The following is a 15,770-nucleotide window of genomic DNA, read 5'->3' on the forward strand; positions in this document are numbered from 1 at the left end:
GTGGTATGATAGCTCAGTTCACAACAATCAAACCCACAGATCCCTTTGGTCTCGTCTTTGGAACATTTGGTAACTTTTAAAGAGATAAAGTTTCCATCCAGATTCCCATCGGCGTCCATCTCGGTGTCTCGCGCTCGCCATCCGCTCAAAACCTAACGTCACTACTCTTTGGCCGGCTCGCGAGCCCAAACGACGTGGGTGCGTGTGCGTTCCTGTTGTTTGGGTTCCGGTTCCAGCTAGATTCGGTGGGTGTTGTAGTCTTTCTAACGTTACCAGTTGTTGCAACAGCATGTGACAAAAACTACAAAGTCTGCAAGGCCAAAAAGAACGTCAACATTGCAACGCCGTTAAAATGGGTTTGCGTCAACAGCGTTAATAACGCGTTTAACTGACAGCACTAATTGGACGATTTTAATGCTTGTTTTGTAAGGCCATTAACAACCTATCTGTCCGAGATTTGAACCCTTTGTGAAAACTAACAGGTCACTGCTGTCATCCAATCAACTTGATTTAGAAGTCCCAACATCACAGATTAGAGCACTGAGGGTGAATTGTTCATGATGCTACAATCTGTTATTTCCAAGGTTATGTTCTCATGCCCCCTCTGAAAAGCTTTTAGAAGCTTATTTGGGATTCCCCATGCGTCCTGTATGTGATCATTGTACCTCATGAAAAATAATAATATTTCGACTGAAGTCTCTTAGCGATGGGGGGGGGGGGCTGATTTGGATAAACAAACGGGAGAGGATCTTTTCCCTGTCATGTCTGAAATCACGGCCACGCCCCCGGCTCGTAACCTTGCGTCTCTTTTCTATCTCAAGTCTGACGTTTTGTCTTGAAAATGTCTTCGAAGCAAAGGAAAGACAAGGAGAAACCGCTAATTGCACAGATGAAAGTCGACCACCGACCGTCTCTATGAGGATGAATGAAAAGGAGAATGAGAAGTGGAGTTCAGTGGAACATGTGAGACAAAATGATAAATCTCTTACCATTGTGGTGAGGATGTACTTATAGAAGGCCGACATCATCCCCAGCTCGTTGGCCTGCACGTCCCCAGAGGAGAAAATACAAGGAACTAATGTTTGAAACAGGAAGTGCATATAGCCTCAAATAGAAAACTCAGACAACAACACAAAGCAGTGATTATGTGTCGAAACACAACTACGGGATTTGTCGGTGGTAAAAAGATTTTCTGAAATGTTTTGGGAAGTAATAATAAGAAAGAGAATAATCGGTGTAAGAAGCTTGTTCTGATGTAAAAAGACATCTAGACGTTTTGCTGCTATCTGTCTGAAAAAATCTGTCCACAAGTTGCTCTTAACCTTCATGTTGTCCTTGCGTCCAATTTGACCCGTTTTCATTAAAAAAAAAAACATTTCGGCACAAAAAAAATGGGCCGTCGAAATATGCGCTGAAAATGTCAAGATTAAAATTATGAAAAAACTTTGGCACAAACACTTAAAAAAAAAGCACCCACGACTTTTAAAAAGTGACAAAATAAAGCGATTATAATGTAAAAAAAAGTGCAACCTTTTTTTTTTTTCATGGCTGACATGGTTTCTTACATTATTATCACTTTTTCTGACATTTTTGTCCCTTTTTCAATGTTGTGGCTGCTTTTTTTGATATTTTTTTCCAAAGTTAATGGATGTTTTCTAATGTTGAAAATTTCAGCTCTTATTTTGAAGGGCCATTTTTTGTGATTAAAAAAAACTAAAAACAGGTCAAATTTGACCCGAGGAAAACATGAGGTTTAAGAAATGTTATGTTTCTTGTCCCCCCCCCCATCTGTTAGACGTTACAGCTATACTGTACACAGGTAGAAAGTGCCGTGACAGTCATTCCCCATCTGCAATGACTACGACAGAAAGATAGATAGATAGATAAATAGATAGATAGATAGATAGATAGATAGATAGATAGATAGATAGATAGATAGATAGATAGATAGATAGATAGATATTGATCGAAAAAAAGGGAAATTATAGTGTTAAAGCGGCAAAATCAGTCACACAGCACAGAATATACATATAAATGAAATACTAGGATACAATATAGGCTATATATATATATATATATATATATATACATGAAATAATGGGAAATAAACATAAGAACAATATTTGAATGTATACAAGATGTGAATACAAGATGCAATACGCTGACCAATCAGTGAAAACTGGGCTTTTTCGGGGGGGTCTTAAAGAGACAGGTGCTGAAACGGATTGTTTTCAGACACATTTTTACGTTAGGATTACAGGTCCGTTAAAAAAAAACAGCATGAGGAAAAACAATGTGCTTTTTGAAAATTAAAATATGTAAACATGTTCTAAAAGAAACCTAAAATACGTTTGTGGTTTGAAAGTCAGCATGTCTGCTTCACACGGTTTGAAATCTGAGGCCAGGCCGGGATTTGAACTGGCAACCTTGCAGGGAAGAGCTCCAGACTGACTCGGTTAATAGTCCGTTAACCTTTCCTCCAAACCCAGAGCTCGTGTGCGAGGTGTTCAGCCTGCAGCCGCAGAGCTTCAAACATGCCAGTTACTGAGCGCTTATTTTATTTGATATTAAAAACTCCTCAGACCCCCAAGGCCACCAGGCAGAGAGCGAAACTGCAACCTGCCAAGAGCTGGTGGATTTAGTTTTAGGGCTGTGAAGTCTCTCGACTCCACCGGGCCAGTTTGGCAGCAAACCAACCCGCGTCTGAAAGTCCTGGACTAGTCCGCAACCACCGCAGGGAGAGAAACAGAAAGACGAAGCAGGAAATAAAGCCTTTTTTATTTAGCATAACAGACTTTTAATTTCTCCTGTGACACCTGTAGCTCACATGGAAAGGTCACATGACATGGTGATCTTTGGATGTTGTCATATAGACCTTAGTGGTCCCCTAATGCTGTATCTGAAGTCTCTTTTATATAGACCTTAGTGGTCCCCTAATACTGTATCTGAAGTCTCTTTTATATAGACCTTAGTGGTCCCTAATACTGTATGTGAAGTCTCTTTTATATAGACCTTAGTGGTCCCTAATACTGTATCTGAAGTCTCTTTTAGGGTTTACTTTACGTTTGTTTGCTTTGCTTTTGTTGTAGAAAATGCTGCTGTAACAAGGACATGTCTCCGTTGTGGGATGAATAAAGTATTATCTCTCAGATGAGATAATACTTTAATATATATATGTATATATATATATATATATATATATATATATATATAGAGGCCTATGTTCACATATATGATCTTTTTGCGTTTTGTATAACATTGGTAACTATGTGGTTTGTCCTAGTGGTATTGCCGTAACTAACTGTCAAAGATGGCGCCCGTTCTGCAAACGCACGACTCACATTGTGTTGACAAGGAGAAATAAAACCTTTGGCATCCTGACCTTCCTGAGGATGTGGTAAGAGATGGAGGCGTTGGCGTCAATAATGATGGTGGCCACTTTATCGTCCCGGATCTCCTTCAGCAGGGGGGTGGGGTCCAGGCTGTCGTCCAGCATTCGAACCGACAGCGTCTCCCTGGAGATCAGGAAGCGGTGGACCAGCTCCTCCAATCGCAGCAGGCCTACAGCAGGGGCGGAGTTAGGAATCAATGGGGTTTGTAACAGCAGCAGATGTTCAAAGTATAAGGATATAGTATACTGTATACTGTACATAGTATACTGTAACAGTAGCTAACGTTCATAGTATAAGGATATAGTATACTGTTTACTGTACATAGTATATAGGGTTGGGTTAGGGTTGGGTTGAGATGTGGTTAGGTTAGGGTAAGGGTTGGGATGGGGTGGGGTTGGGTTTGAAGTTGGGATGGGGTTGGGTTAAAGGTTGGGATTGGGTTGGGATGGGGTTGGGTTAGGGTTCGGTTGAGATGTGGTTTGGTCAGGGTTGGGTTTGGATGGGGTTAGGGTTGGGTTGGAATGGGGTTTGGTAGGGTTGGGATGGGGTTGGGGTTGGGGTTGGGTTGGGTTGAGATGTGGTTAGGTTAGGGTTGGGTTGGGATGGGGTTGGGTTAAAGGGTTGGGATCGGGTTGGGTTAGGGTTGGGATTGGGATTTGGTTGGGTTAGGGTTGGGATTGGGATTTGGTTGGGTTAGGGTGGGGTTGGGTTAAGGGGTTGGGATGGGGTTGGGTTGGGTTAGGGTTAGGGTTGGGATTGGGATTGGGTTGGGTTGGGTTAGGGTGGGGTTGGGTTAAGGGGTTGGGATGGGGTTGGGATTGGCTTAGGTTTGGGTTTGTGGTTAAAGGTTCTATTTCTATGACATTGGCCTATTGATCTGAGGGAAAAAAGTAGAAGGAGGTATGAAGGAGCTGAACTATTGAGCAGCAGGCAGTATTGGACAGGTTTTGGTTCTCCAAACCCGGGTTACAAACCCCAGGCAAGGTGAATCTACTGGAACACAGGACAGAGGAAAAACAATGGGTCTGGGGCTGGGTTGAGGTCCGAGTGTTCAATTTTGGAAGAGGATGGAAGGGGCGTCAGAGGGTTTCAAATTTAACCGGAACCGGAAAATGGATAGAAAGAAGTAACGTAACGTAAGTATAGAGAAGAGACGTGGGGAAAGTAAAAGCAAGCAACAAAACATAGCTAAAGGTCTAAGAGAAAGGCTTAAACAAGTGCTAAAAGCTTGAATAGTAATATAATATAAGAACAAAAGTATCAAAGTACATGCATGGAAACGTCCATACAAAACCTATAAGCACTTCTATTAGTGAGTGTCATTCGATGTTGTCAAGTTAGGGTTAGGGTGACTGTTTCATTACAGTGTCATGCCACTCTCATGTACAAACCATCAAGTAAAGTGTAACCCAAAAAACTCCAGCTGCAATAAACAGAGAGGAAAATCCATTCATTTTACATTCTATGTCCATAAAATCTTTTCAATGATATCTAGTGTACTGCAGTTGAAAATTCATTTAGAGGGGATTTTTTTGTTGTTGTTAAAAAGTAGATTAGTTTCCATTTTAAAGGTTTTCCTGTGCAACTTTTAGAAAAAGGCGGATGCTCTTGCATCACTTCGGTTTTAAGATTCAGTCTCTCTTCAAATCCGGCCCTGACCGAAGCAGTGTCTCGTCTAATCGACGCCATAAAGCATGCATCAAGCAGGGTTTAACTGGCGGACAACAACGCAGGCCCGTTAAACACTGGCGTTAACAAGGCGAGGACACGGTAAAAGGCTGAGAGCGACAGTCTGCAGCGGAGCAGAAGAGCGTTGGAACAGTGAGCCGGGGCAGCCCAGTCGGGTGGAAAAACAAGGGAGGGATCGATGAAGGAAAAGTGGAGTGGATAAAAGAGAAAGTAGGACAGTAAGAGAGGAAGGAAGCAAAAGGACAGACAAAAGGGAAGGAAAGAAAAACGGAGGAAACAAAAGGTCGAATTTGAAAATAAGTGTGAATTTGCATATTTATGTATACTTTTCCTAATAAGATATACTTTTTTATCATGTCCAAATGATCCCAACTTTACATTAACCAATCACCTCTTTAAAGTAGAGATGTTCCGATACCAGTAACAGAAAAGCCTGCGATAACGCCAAAAGTGGCGTTAGCGGTATTGGAGAGTACTGGTGTTCATGCACCGTATCCAATCCCATGTCATTTTGAAGAAAATCTTCTTTATAGTGGTATGTATGTGTTCTTGTTCCGTTATGACTGACTGTCAAACTGGATAGTAAAATCAAATTTCTACAGCTTTAACTGTTTGTGTTTGTAGAGGTTTTCAAACCCGAGCCACGCCGACCGCAACAAAGGCCATTCTAAAATGTGCAGTTTTACTGTATTGGTGGTTCTGGGGATGCTGGGGGGGTCTAAAAACCAGTCAGTTTATGGCGTTATGGTTGTGGTTAGGGTTCATCTCTCTTGCTCTCTCTCTCTCTTTCTTACTCTCTGCGCACAGACCCATTTTTCCACCGTTAATCTTGCAAAAGTGGATTTGTACACGTCCGAAATGCATATTGATGAAAAGAGAAAAGCGGCCTCCAGTTTCTATGCTCCATATATCTGGAACAAACTCCCAGTACACTGTTGATCGGCACCATGGCTCTGCTCTGTTAACCCTCATGTTGTCCTCGGGTCAAATTGACCCGTTTTCCTAAATCAATGTTCTTTTTAATTACCCAACATAACATGATTGATTCCACCCAACGCTCTCTGGCAAGTACACATCTCTACTTTCATTAATTTTGGGCATTTTAAATAGTGTTTTTGAAATAGTATTCCATCCATTCCTTTAATTTTAGTCTTAATAATTCATAATTTCTGCTTTTCTAACTCAAACATTAGGTATAATTTCCTATAAACAAGGTTTGTTGATCCAAAATGAATGTAAAACTAAAGTTAATAACTTAGTGTTACGTAGTAAGAAAAGTGACAAACGTTTAAAAAAGTGTTGAAAAAAGGGGAAAAACGTAAAAAGAAAATTTTAAATATTTATTAAAAAGTGTCAACAAAGGTGTTGATTTTTAATTTTGACAACACAAGGGTTAAATCAAGGTTGAAGACCTTCCTTTTGCATGTTGCTTTTGTTTAATTATTTGCATTGCACTGTACTGTGAATTTCATTCTTTTACTCTGGTATTCAACCTGTTTCTGATTAATTGCTTTTAATTTAGTTTTAATTGTTTTTAACATTTATTTACAGTTCTTGATTTTCAATTTTTTTTATAATATTCATATAATTTTTAATAATAATTTCTTTGGTTTTTTATGCACTGCAGCTGAAAAGTGCTTTTACAAATAAAAAAGCCTTGCTTTGGATTGTTGACAAAAAGGTTTTCAGCTCAGAAGTCCTTCGACCAATGGAAACAAAGACAAAAACATTGAAAAAGCATTAAAAAAAACGGGAAAAGTGTTACAAAAAAAAGGTTTATATAAAATGTAGAATATAAGGTTAAAGAAAACGATGAAAGCCCCCCAGTCAGAAGCACCCATAAGAAAAACTGTAAATAATGTCGGAATATCCAGTTATTTCCTTTGGATTTCCCAGTAACATTACTGTATATGACTTTTACAGTAGAATGCTGTAAAGTTACATTGCAACCTTGTCACCATGACAACATCACAGTAGTCTAAGTATTACAGTGGAAATAACAGTAGTCAAAAGTATTACTGTAAAAAAAAAATCACAATATAGCCACTCTAGTACTGTAAATAGTAAACTACTGTAATTTTACTTTTTTTATCTTATGTTGTGTTTAATTGTTTTGTAATTTACAGTGAATACATAAAATACTGTAGATGGAAGTACGCTACCTTTACTGTAAAAAGATTGCACAGTAACTTGCCAATTGTTACAGTAAGTTACTGTAAGGTTAGGGGGTTAGGGTTAGGGTTAGGGTTAGCATGCGCTACAGTGAATGGGTTACATAGAGTTGTTCAAAATAGCAATGTTCTATTTTAGTATATATAAGTATGTGTTAGAGTTACAGTTTCCTCAAGGCATTTCGAGGGCCTACTGTAAGACGTGGAGGAGGAGAATGGAAATAGAAGACGTCACACGCTTCCCCGACAGACTCACACTCTGCTTTGGCGCAGACGAGGCTGGTGGTCGGGTAGCCGAGGGAGCGCAGGATGGACCCGATGGCCAGGCTCAGGTCCTCGTTACTCGGGTACAGGGTCACCGAGGCGAAGCGAAGGTACGGCAGCTTCGGGGTTTCCTCCGGGCCGATCTTCACGTGAGGGATCTGCGGGTACGAGGGAGGAGGAGGAAGAATCATTAGGGTAGGAAAAGGAAGGGTTAAAATAAAGAAAGTGTACTAAACGAGAGGAAAGCCTTCAAAGGAAAAGACAAGGAACGTGAAGGAATGGAAACAACATGACAGAAGGAAAAGATTGATGAAGGGGAAAGGAAAGAGGATGAGAGGTGATAACATCAGGGGAATGAAAACTATCAAACCTTGCAGGCTTTGCAGAAAGTTCAGATAACAGAAAGCTTTAATCAGACTCTGACGCTCGCTGATAATCGAGTCTTTGTTCACTTTCAAAAATGATATCTGAGAAGGGAGCAACGCCTGGATCACCAGTGGTATTAGAAAAGTGATGCATGCACGAATCACAGTGAGATTTTGTGTTCACCGCCACTCGGATGAAACATCAATATCAAAGGATTTATGGAGTTTTTAGCGAAGAAAACCTAGAAATCTACCATTATTAGTTTCTTGTAAAAAACGGCAAAGTCCAGGAAGCAAAAAAATTAGAAGTGCTCCTCTGGGGAGCTTTAGTGTCATCTCAGCTGTCTGTTAGGGTTTTTTCTGATATTTTGATATAGATGATAGTTTGTTGGGTAGATCTCATTTTAAATTTTAACCTTGACCTTTTTTATTTACCATTATAGGTAAAAAAGTTGTACCTTTTTCCCTTTTTTACCACTGTAGATTACTGAGTCAGCGTTATGCAGAGGTCACATAGTGAATAGATGAATGCTTCACTCAGACAGACAATCAATCATTTGCAATCAGAGAACATCTCACAGATGCATCGTTGCAACTCAAGTGTTGCGTACGGTAACTTAGCCCACGTTGGATGTCTTGTGAGCTAACAAACAAGGTAACAAAGTAGTAGGCCAACACAGACCAAAATGTCCGTACTAAATAGAAGAGGTAATTTAATGGCGGCTACTGACGTACAACCACGTTGCACATTGTAAAGTTATTTTATGAATAAAATAGGCATGTTGTAAAAGTGCTGTACCTGAGGGCCAATTTGGGGACTGTTTGACTTATTTAATATCTGTTAAAAGTCCGACCGAGATTGAACCGGATTCTTGCCTGTTGTCTGTCACTTTCCCTTTTAGCTTTTAGATGTTCTTCCTTTAATTTCCATATTTTCTGTGATCAGCCATGACTACAACTGATAACTTCTAAAGTAACATTAAAATACAATCAGACCTCTATAAAGAAATCTTCTGCTCTCTTTTACCTGTCTCAGCTGGCTAGATACTCACTAAAACAGGATTTTCTAGTGTTACAAAGAAATGTGTGACCCGTCAGAATGTGTGACTGTAGCGCCGTCTACCTGCCGCAAATCATTGTTTGACTGCATGAAAAACTAAAACCCGGGCAGAGGCCTTACTAAAAACTATATAAAATTAGCATTCTTTTCACTTAAGACCTTTGTACAAAAAATGTCAGACGATGGGCGTTAAAAAAAAAGAAGCTCTGTATCAATTGAAAGTTCCCTTATTATGAGGGAAAAATAAAATTGGAATTTGGGGTGTTATTTTGTGTCTCTGGTGCTTCCACACACATACAAACTTGGATAAAATAACATCCATGCTTTTTTGAGTGAGATACGGTTTCTGAAGCTCCTCTGTCTTCAGTCTCCGGGGGAGCTGTTCAACATCTGCACGGCTTTCTACGTCACTAGCCGAGACAAGGTTGCTAACCGTAGCATGCTAGCGCTAGCATGCAAGTTCTCAACGGCAAAACACTGCTACGACACACGCTAGTTGACCATAATCTCCAAAAGAACTACTTCCTGTCCCTGTTGTGCAGGTATTCCACAAGTGTCCCTGGTCTCGAAGAAGTCTCCCAGCTGATCCTGCCTTGGACTGACCACAGCTGGAGAAAGAGTTATCTAGCTGATGGGATCTTACCGAGCTACTGAGCATGTGTGACTCCCAACAAAGATAGTAAAGAAGTGAGATGTCTCTGTAGCTGAACAAGTATGATGCCTCACTCTGCAGCTAAAACAAGTATGATGCCTCACTCTGTAGCTAAAACAGGTGAGATGCCTCACTCTGTAGCTAAAACAGAGACCCAAACACACAGGGTGAAAAAAACAAGATCTGCAGAAATGTGAGGCACAACAAAAATATGGTGTTTTTTGAAAATTAAACCATGTAAACCTATTCTGTTACAACCTAAAAATACAATTATCAACCTGAAGATTAGCATAATAGGGGCGCTTTAAACTCCACAGAGCAAAGGGACCTGTGACTCAGTGTCTGTACTTAAGATGAAACATGAATGACAAACTTAAAAATTAATCACATGCAGCAACGAACGAAAGAATCAGGTCAGAGGCCAAAATGTCCCGTGTGATCCGCCGCTCAGCGATATCACCGGAGCTCACACCTGCAGAGGTTTGAATGGTAAACAGTCATTATCTCGGCTGAGCTTCTCTCTGATATGCAGAGCTTCTGTTAAATCCAGAGCAAAAGGATTCCAATAATACGAGCCCTGTCTGTGAGAGACTTAGAGACCAGGTTGAGAAAAGTGAAACCCTTTAAAATCCATCAAAAATGGCTTTTATGGGTCATTTCAATTTTTTTTTAACCTGGATCTTTATTGTCTTATTTTATAGGCCGGCTGGGGGAACTCATATTAAAGTTAAAAAACCTCATTCCATGGGACCTTTAAGTCTGAACGCTGTGTTGAACAGCCACACACAGGGCTGTAAAGTATCTCTACAGTGCAAATATGCATTCTAACTGTCAACATAATGTAGAGGATCCCTGCAGAGATAGAACTATTACATAGCATTTTATAGGATTTAACTTTGTTTGTACAACAACATGTTTACATGCATTAATGTTAAAAAATAAATTAGCCCTGTCGGCTCTGATTGGCCAGCGTACTTGATTGATTGATTGATTGATTGATTATTTTATTTTCACTACAAAAACATTAAGACAGTATTATATATTACACAAAAAGATGTGACGGATGATTGCCGAAAAACCCTCCAAGGGGCTTATTAAGTGCCGATCACCATAAAAACAATATCATTTAACAATTTAAAAAACAATTTATGTTATTATGTAAAAACTAAACTAAACCAAACAAACAATAAAACCAAAAAAACTAACAAAAAAAACCCCAAAAAACAAAACAAAACAAAATCAAACAAACCAAAACACATTTAATTTGTATGAAACAACTTAAAAATAGATTTAGAGCATAAACCCAAATGGAAAATTCAGAGAACTTAGGAGCAACAATTTGACTCTCGGTTTAAAAAGTTCTTTAGAAAGCTCAGTGAAGTGAAGTGGGGAGACTGTTCCATATCTTTGACCCTCTATACAACACACTAAACTGGGTTTGAGTCGTGCGAGAGTAGAGAGGCCTAATAAGACAACTACTACGAGTTGGATACTGATGAAATTCATTATTAAAAATAAAATTATTACAAAGGTGCTGGGGAAATAACTTTTTTATAGAGCTATAAACAAATAAAGCAATTTGGAGTTGATTCACTTGATATACAGTAAGAATACTTGCATTGTGATTCAGAGGGGTGCCTACGATTTACACAAAATATTATTCTTAAGGCTCACTTCTGAAGTCGGAAGATAGTTCCGACTTCCTGGAAAAGCCGCTATATGTTTTACTAGTATTATATTTTGTTATTATAATTATTATTATTTCATGTATATTGTATGTATGTATATTTTGTGTGCTGCTGTAACACTGTAATTTCCCATTTTTTCGGGATCAATAAATATCTATCTATCTATCTATCTATCTATCTATCTAGTATCATCTGGAACCGAACACTAACCAATCAGATATGTTTCAGCAGTAATACGACCCAGAATTAGGGAGAATTTAACAGCATTGGCCGCCAAGATGACAATGATTTCTGCCATTAGCCATGTAGCTACTACAGTTAGCAGTGGCCACTAATAGAATATAGCAGCAATTTCTATAAATGCTACAGAAATATAGGCTTTTAAACCAAATACTACGTGAACAGAAAATGTTTCAGGAGTAATGTGAATCCGAATTTGGGAGAATTTAAAGACACCGGCAGCCAAGATGACATGTTTTACTGCCATTTGCATGGAGTTATATGGGACAATGTTGAAACCGCGGTGGCTTAAAAAAAAAAGTTCTGCTTGCAGATGATCAGTCATGGAACACCCGCTTAGAGTTGCGTAACAATTAGAAATCTGATGTGTAAGCTCACAGTGATTTGTCTCATTGTTTGAAGGCAATGTTTAACAGGAAAATCCAACATAACATTGTAGATATGACAGAAAACACGGAAGTTCCTAGCGCTTAACCCACCAGACTCGATTTAAAAACAGTAGCCTACTTTTAACGTGCATAGAGCCAACATATTTTCCATGTGAATCAGCGAGCTGTGTGTTCATTTCAAGCGACACTAGAATTGGGATTGTTGGAAAAGTGGAAAGATGACCGAAAAAGGCTTTTCATAATTTTATGTTGTTTCTGTCCACTTTGAATGAAATGTGTTTTTTCGATGCTCAAATTACTGTTTATTTACACAGTGTCTGGTCGCTTTAGCAAATGCAATTTTGCGGATGTTTTATATTAAAACAGGATCTTACTCTCTAACAGGTAGGTCGACCTTCTTAGAAATCCTATCCATTATGTTGTCAGACACTCAGTGACAACAGCCTTATTAACATGTATTGTAACTTGTAATACTGACTGCAGCGTTTATGCTTACTTCTGACAACAGGGTCCAAGTTGTACAAAAAAAAGTAGTTAGCCTTTAACATCTGAGGTTTCATGTTGTTGAAGCCAGATGTGACTCACCTCTTTCTCCCCACAGATGTGACTGATGGTGGACCCGGAGGCGGGGCTGGAGGCGGGACCAATCACAGAGACCACGCCCTTCGTCAGGATCTGACACACTGAGAGCAAAAAACAGCACATGAGGAAAAAACAAACAAACAGACAAGTTAAAGCTGCAAGAAATACTTTTCCGCCACTTTGGATCAATGGAAACAAGTGAATGTATATCCAAGAATTGCTTTATTTGAAACACAACTGTTTCAGAGCAACATGAGGATCAGTCGGAGTCTTTGTGTTTATGTCTGTGTATATCTGTTTTTTGCTCAGTTTTTGGTCTCTTCCAGCAAATTTTACCCATTTTGGATCGGCTTCATAGAAAATATGTAGTTTCTATTCTACTCCTGCATTTCTTCCTTTTGGGCTCCATACAGCCCAGAGAAACTTAACCAATCAGTAGTTAGGGCAGTCCATAGATAAGAGACCCACAGCAAAAAGACACCAGACACCCCTATGCTCTATTTCTTTTGTAGATCCATCCATCCATAAATCCATCTTCATCCACTTATCCGGTATCAAGTCGCTGGGGCAGCAGCTTCAGTAGGGGACCCCACACTTCCCTTTCCAGAGCCACATTACCCAGCTCCGACCGGGGGATCCTGAGGCGTTCCCAGGCCAGGTTGGAGATATAATCTTTCCATCTAGTCCTGGGTCTTCCCCGAGGCCTCCTCCCAGCTGGATGTGCCTGGAACACCTCCCTAGGGAGACAACCAGGAGGCATCCTGATGCCCACATGCCCTGGTTTGGGCATCTGGTAATGAGGATTTCATAGTTATTAGCTATTTTTTAACTTGGCCTCTCTGCATTGGTTTCCTGTAAATTTCAGGATTGGTTACGTGTCTTCAAAGCTCTAAATTACTGGCCAGTAGTCCTTACCTAGGTACTGTCAGGGTACGCCCTCATACTCTGCTTCTGACTGGCTAGTAGTCCTTACCTAGGTACTGTCAGGGTACGCCCTCATACTCTGCTTCTGACTGGGTAGTAGTCCTTACCTAGGTACTGTCAGGGCCCTCATACTCTGCTTCTGACTGGCCAGTAGTCCTTACCTAGGTACTGTCAGGGTACGCCCTCATACTCTGCTTCTGACTGGCTAGTAGTTGTTACCTAGGTACTGTCAGGGTACGCCCTCATACTCTGCTCCTGACTGGCTAGTAGTCCTTACTTAGCTGCAGTCAGGGCCCTAATACTCTGCTCCTGACTAGCTGTAGTCCTTACCTGGGTACTGTCACGGCCCTACTACTCTGCTCCTGACTGGCTAGTAGTCCTTATCTACTGTAGCTACTGTAAATGTGCAACTCCCAACAAAGATGGGATAGAAGTACAATGTCTCACTCTGTAGCTAAAACAGAGAGCTCAACACACAGGGGGAAAAGAGGAGCTGAAGCAGTGTGCACTACAACAACAGTATGGTGTTTTTTTTTAAAGTTAAACCATGTAAACCTGTACTGATACAACCTCTAAATACATTTATGAACCTGAAACTGAGCATAATAGGAGCATGTTAATGTGTTTTGTTGTTTCAATTTATATGTAACAATGTATTTTACGTGATAATATTTGATATTCTACCTTTTTCAGCAAATTGGTCAACCCCAGGTGTTAATATTTGCTGTATGAATAATTTGACATTGACATTACTGTAGTTAATACTGTAGTTACCCAAAATCCATGTTAGGTAACTACAGTATGGGCTATAGTGGCGTGGTTTATTTGTTGTAATGTACAGTTTTTCATGAATTTTCGAAGATGAGTCAATTAAATCTCAACAATCATTGACTGTTTCCTTATATGTTGATCAGTGAGTGACGTATGACAGCGTATTAGGGCTATTGTAAAAAAATAAACATAAAAAAACACTGAGCCAGGGGAGGGGGGGGGGGGTGATAATCATGGAAAAACTCTGAATATCTGAGAGGAAAGGTATGGTCACAACAAGAAAAAAGCTTAGATATTCTCTCTAATATAATTAAAACTTAGAATAAAAAAGGGAAACATTTGAGCGTGTCAACCAGAGCTTCTCTCGTCTCCGACAGGGTCAGATGACACTCATTACGTTTTATTTTCTTTTTCTTTTAAGCAAGGGGGAGATAATCACAGGCTTTTCACAGTATTTCTGAAAGGAGCACACAGAAACCAACACATGTACTCACTCAGCAGGAAGAAAACTTAAAAAGGCTTCTGGGTAATAAGAGCTGCTTTGGTGCCTTTCAGAGAGCATGAGACAGGTCGGAATCGGTTAATCTGAAATGTTTGGAACAAAAATAGAAAAGCAAAGGTTTCTGGGTACACAGGTCAGATGGTATGGACAGCTGGACAACTGGCTTGAGAGTTTCTGATATTTTTAGAACCATGGACGATTTTAGGTCCTTTTTGGGGGGGGGGGGCTCAAATCGATATCTCAAATGATGAACCTGAAAATGAGCATAACATCAGGTCTTTAACCACTTGGACTTGGATTAGCAAGCGTCCAAACAAAGTGTTGGAAAGTATTAAAAAAAAATGTTTGAAGAGTTTGAAACTGGACAAAATTATCAGTTTTGTGCAATAACACCGGCCTAAAATTTGTGCAATACTCTACTTCTGCCAATTATTCATTATTACTGTTCACCCTTACAACTCCTTAAATACTGTATCATGAAAATTCCTTTAACTATGTAAATACCGTACACATCCACACTCCTTATATTTCTTTATTTATATTCCTACTCTGATATTTCTATGCTTCGTGCAACTGTGGCACAGAATTTCCTTTTGGGATCAATAAAGTATTTCTGACTTTCTGGAAAAGATGTTGCCGCTAAAGTCAAACACACTTTTAAATATACTGCAACAACCCCAAAAACAATGATCATTTTGGTCAATATCTCTGTTAGTATGGCTGGGCAATACATCGATGTTGTACCGACATCGCGATATGAGACTATATATCGTCTTAGATTTGGGATATCTCGCTTTATCGTGATATGGTAAATGTTGAATTTTCCTGGATTTATAGGCTGCATTACAGTAAAGTGATGTCTCAACAGACTTAGTAGCTGTTCTTCTCTTTTAATAACTTGATCATTGTTATTGCAACCACAATGATGATTCTTCATCTAAAACAGTTCTGCAGGAACAGACGCTGTATCTAGTTTACTGCATCATTTGTACTGTACAATTTGTGCCCATATGTGTGTGTGTGTGTGGTAGTGTGTGTGTGTGTGTGTGTGTGTGTGTGTGTGTGTGTGTGTGTGTGTGTG

The 15,770-nt window shown here is 39.7% G+C and overlaps 1 protein-coding gene across 1 annotated transcript in view; it reads right to left on the minus strand.

The window, feature by feature from the left end:
• The window catches only part of LOC117957203 (glutamate receptor ionotropic, kainate 5-like), an 86,495-nt gene that overhangs the window by 52,388 nt on the left and 18,337 nt on the right, over window positions 1–15,770 (minus strand). The window contains exons 4-7 of the mRNA XM_034892800.1: window positions 12,496–12,593; window positions 7,509–7,674; window positions 3,383–3,561; window positions 990–1,043 (exon numbers count right to left, since the gene is read on the minus strand). Coding sequence (XP_034748691.1) covers window positions 990–1,043; window positions 3,383–3,561; window positions 7,509–7,674; window positions 12,496–12,593 — 497 coding nt within the window. The remainder of the gene's footprint in view (window positions 1–989; window positions 1,044–3,382; window positions 3,562–7,508; window positions 7,675–12,495; window positions 12,594–15,770) is intronic.

The sequence above is a fragment of the Etheostoma cragini genome, chromosome 14 (genome assembly GCF_013103735.1).
Source record: "Etheostoma cragini isolate CJK2018 chromosome 14, CSU_Ecrag_1.0, whole genome shotgun sequence".
Lineage (NCBI taxonomy): Eukaryota > Metazoa > Chordata > Actinopteri > Perciformes > Percidae > Etheostoma > Etheostoma cragini.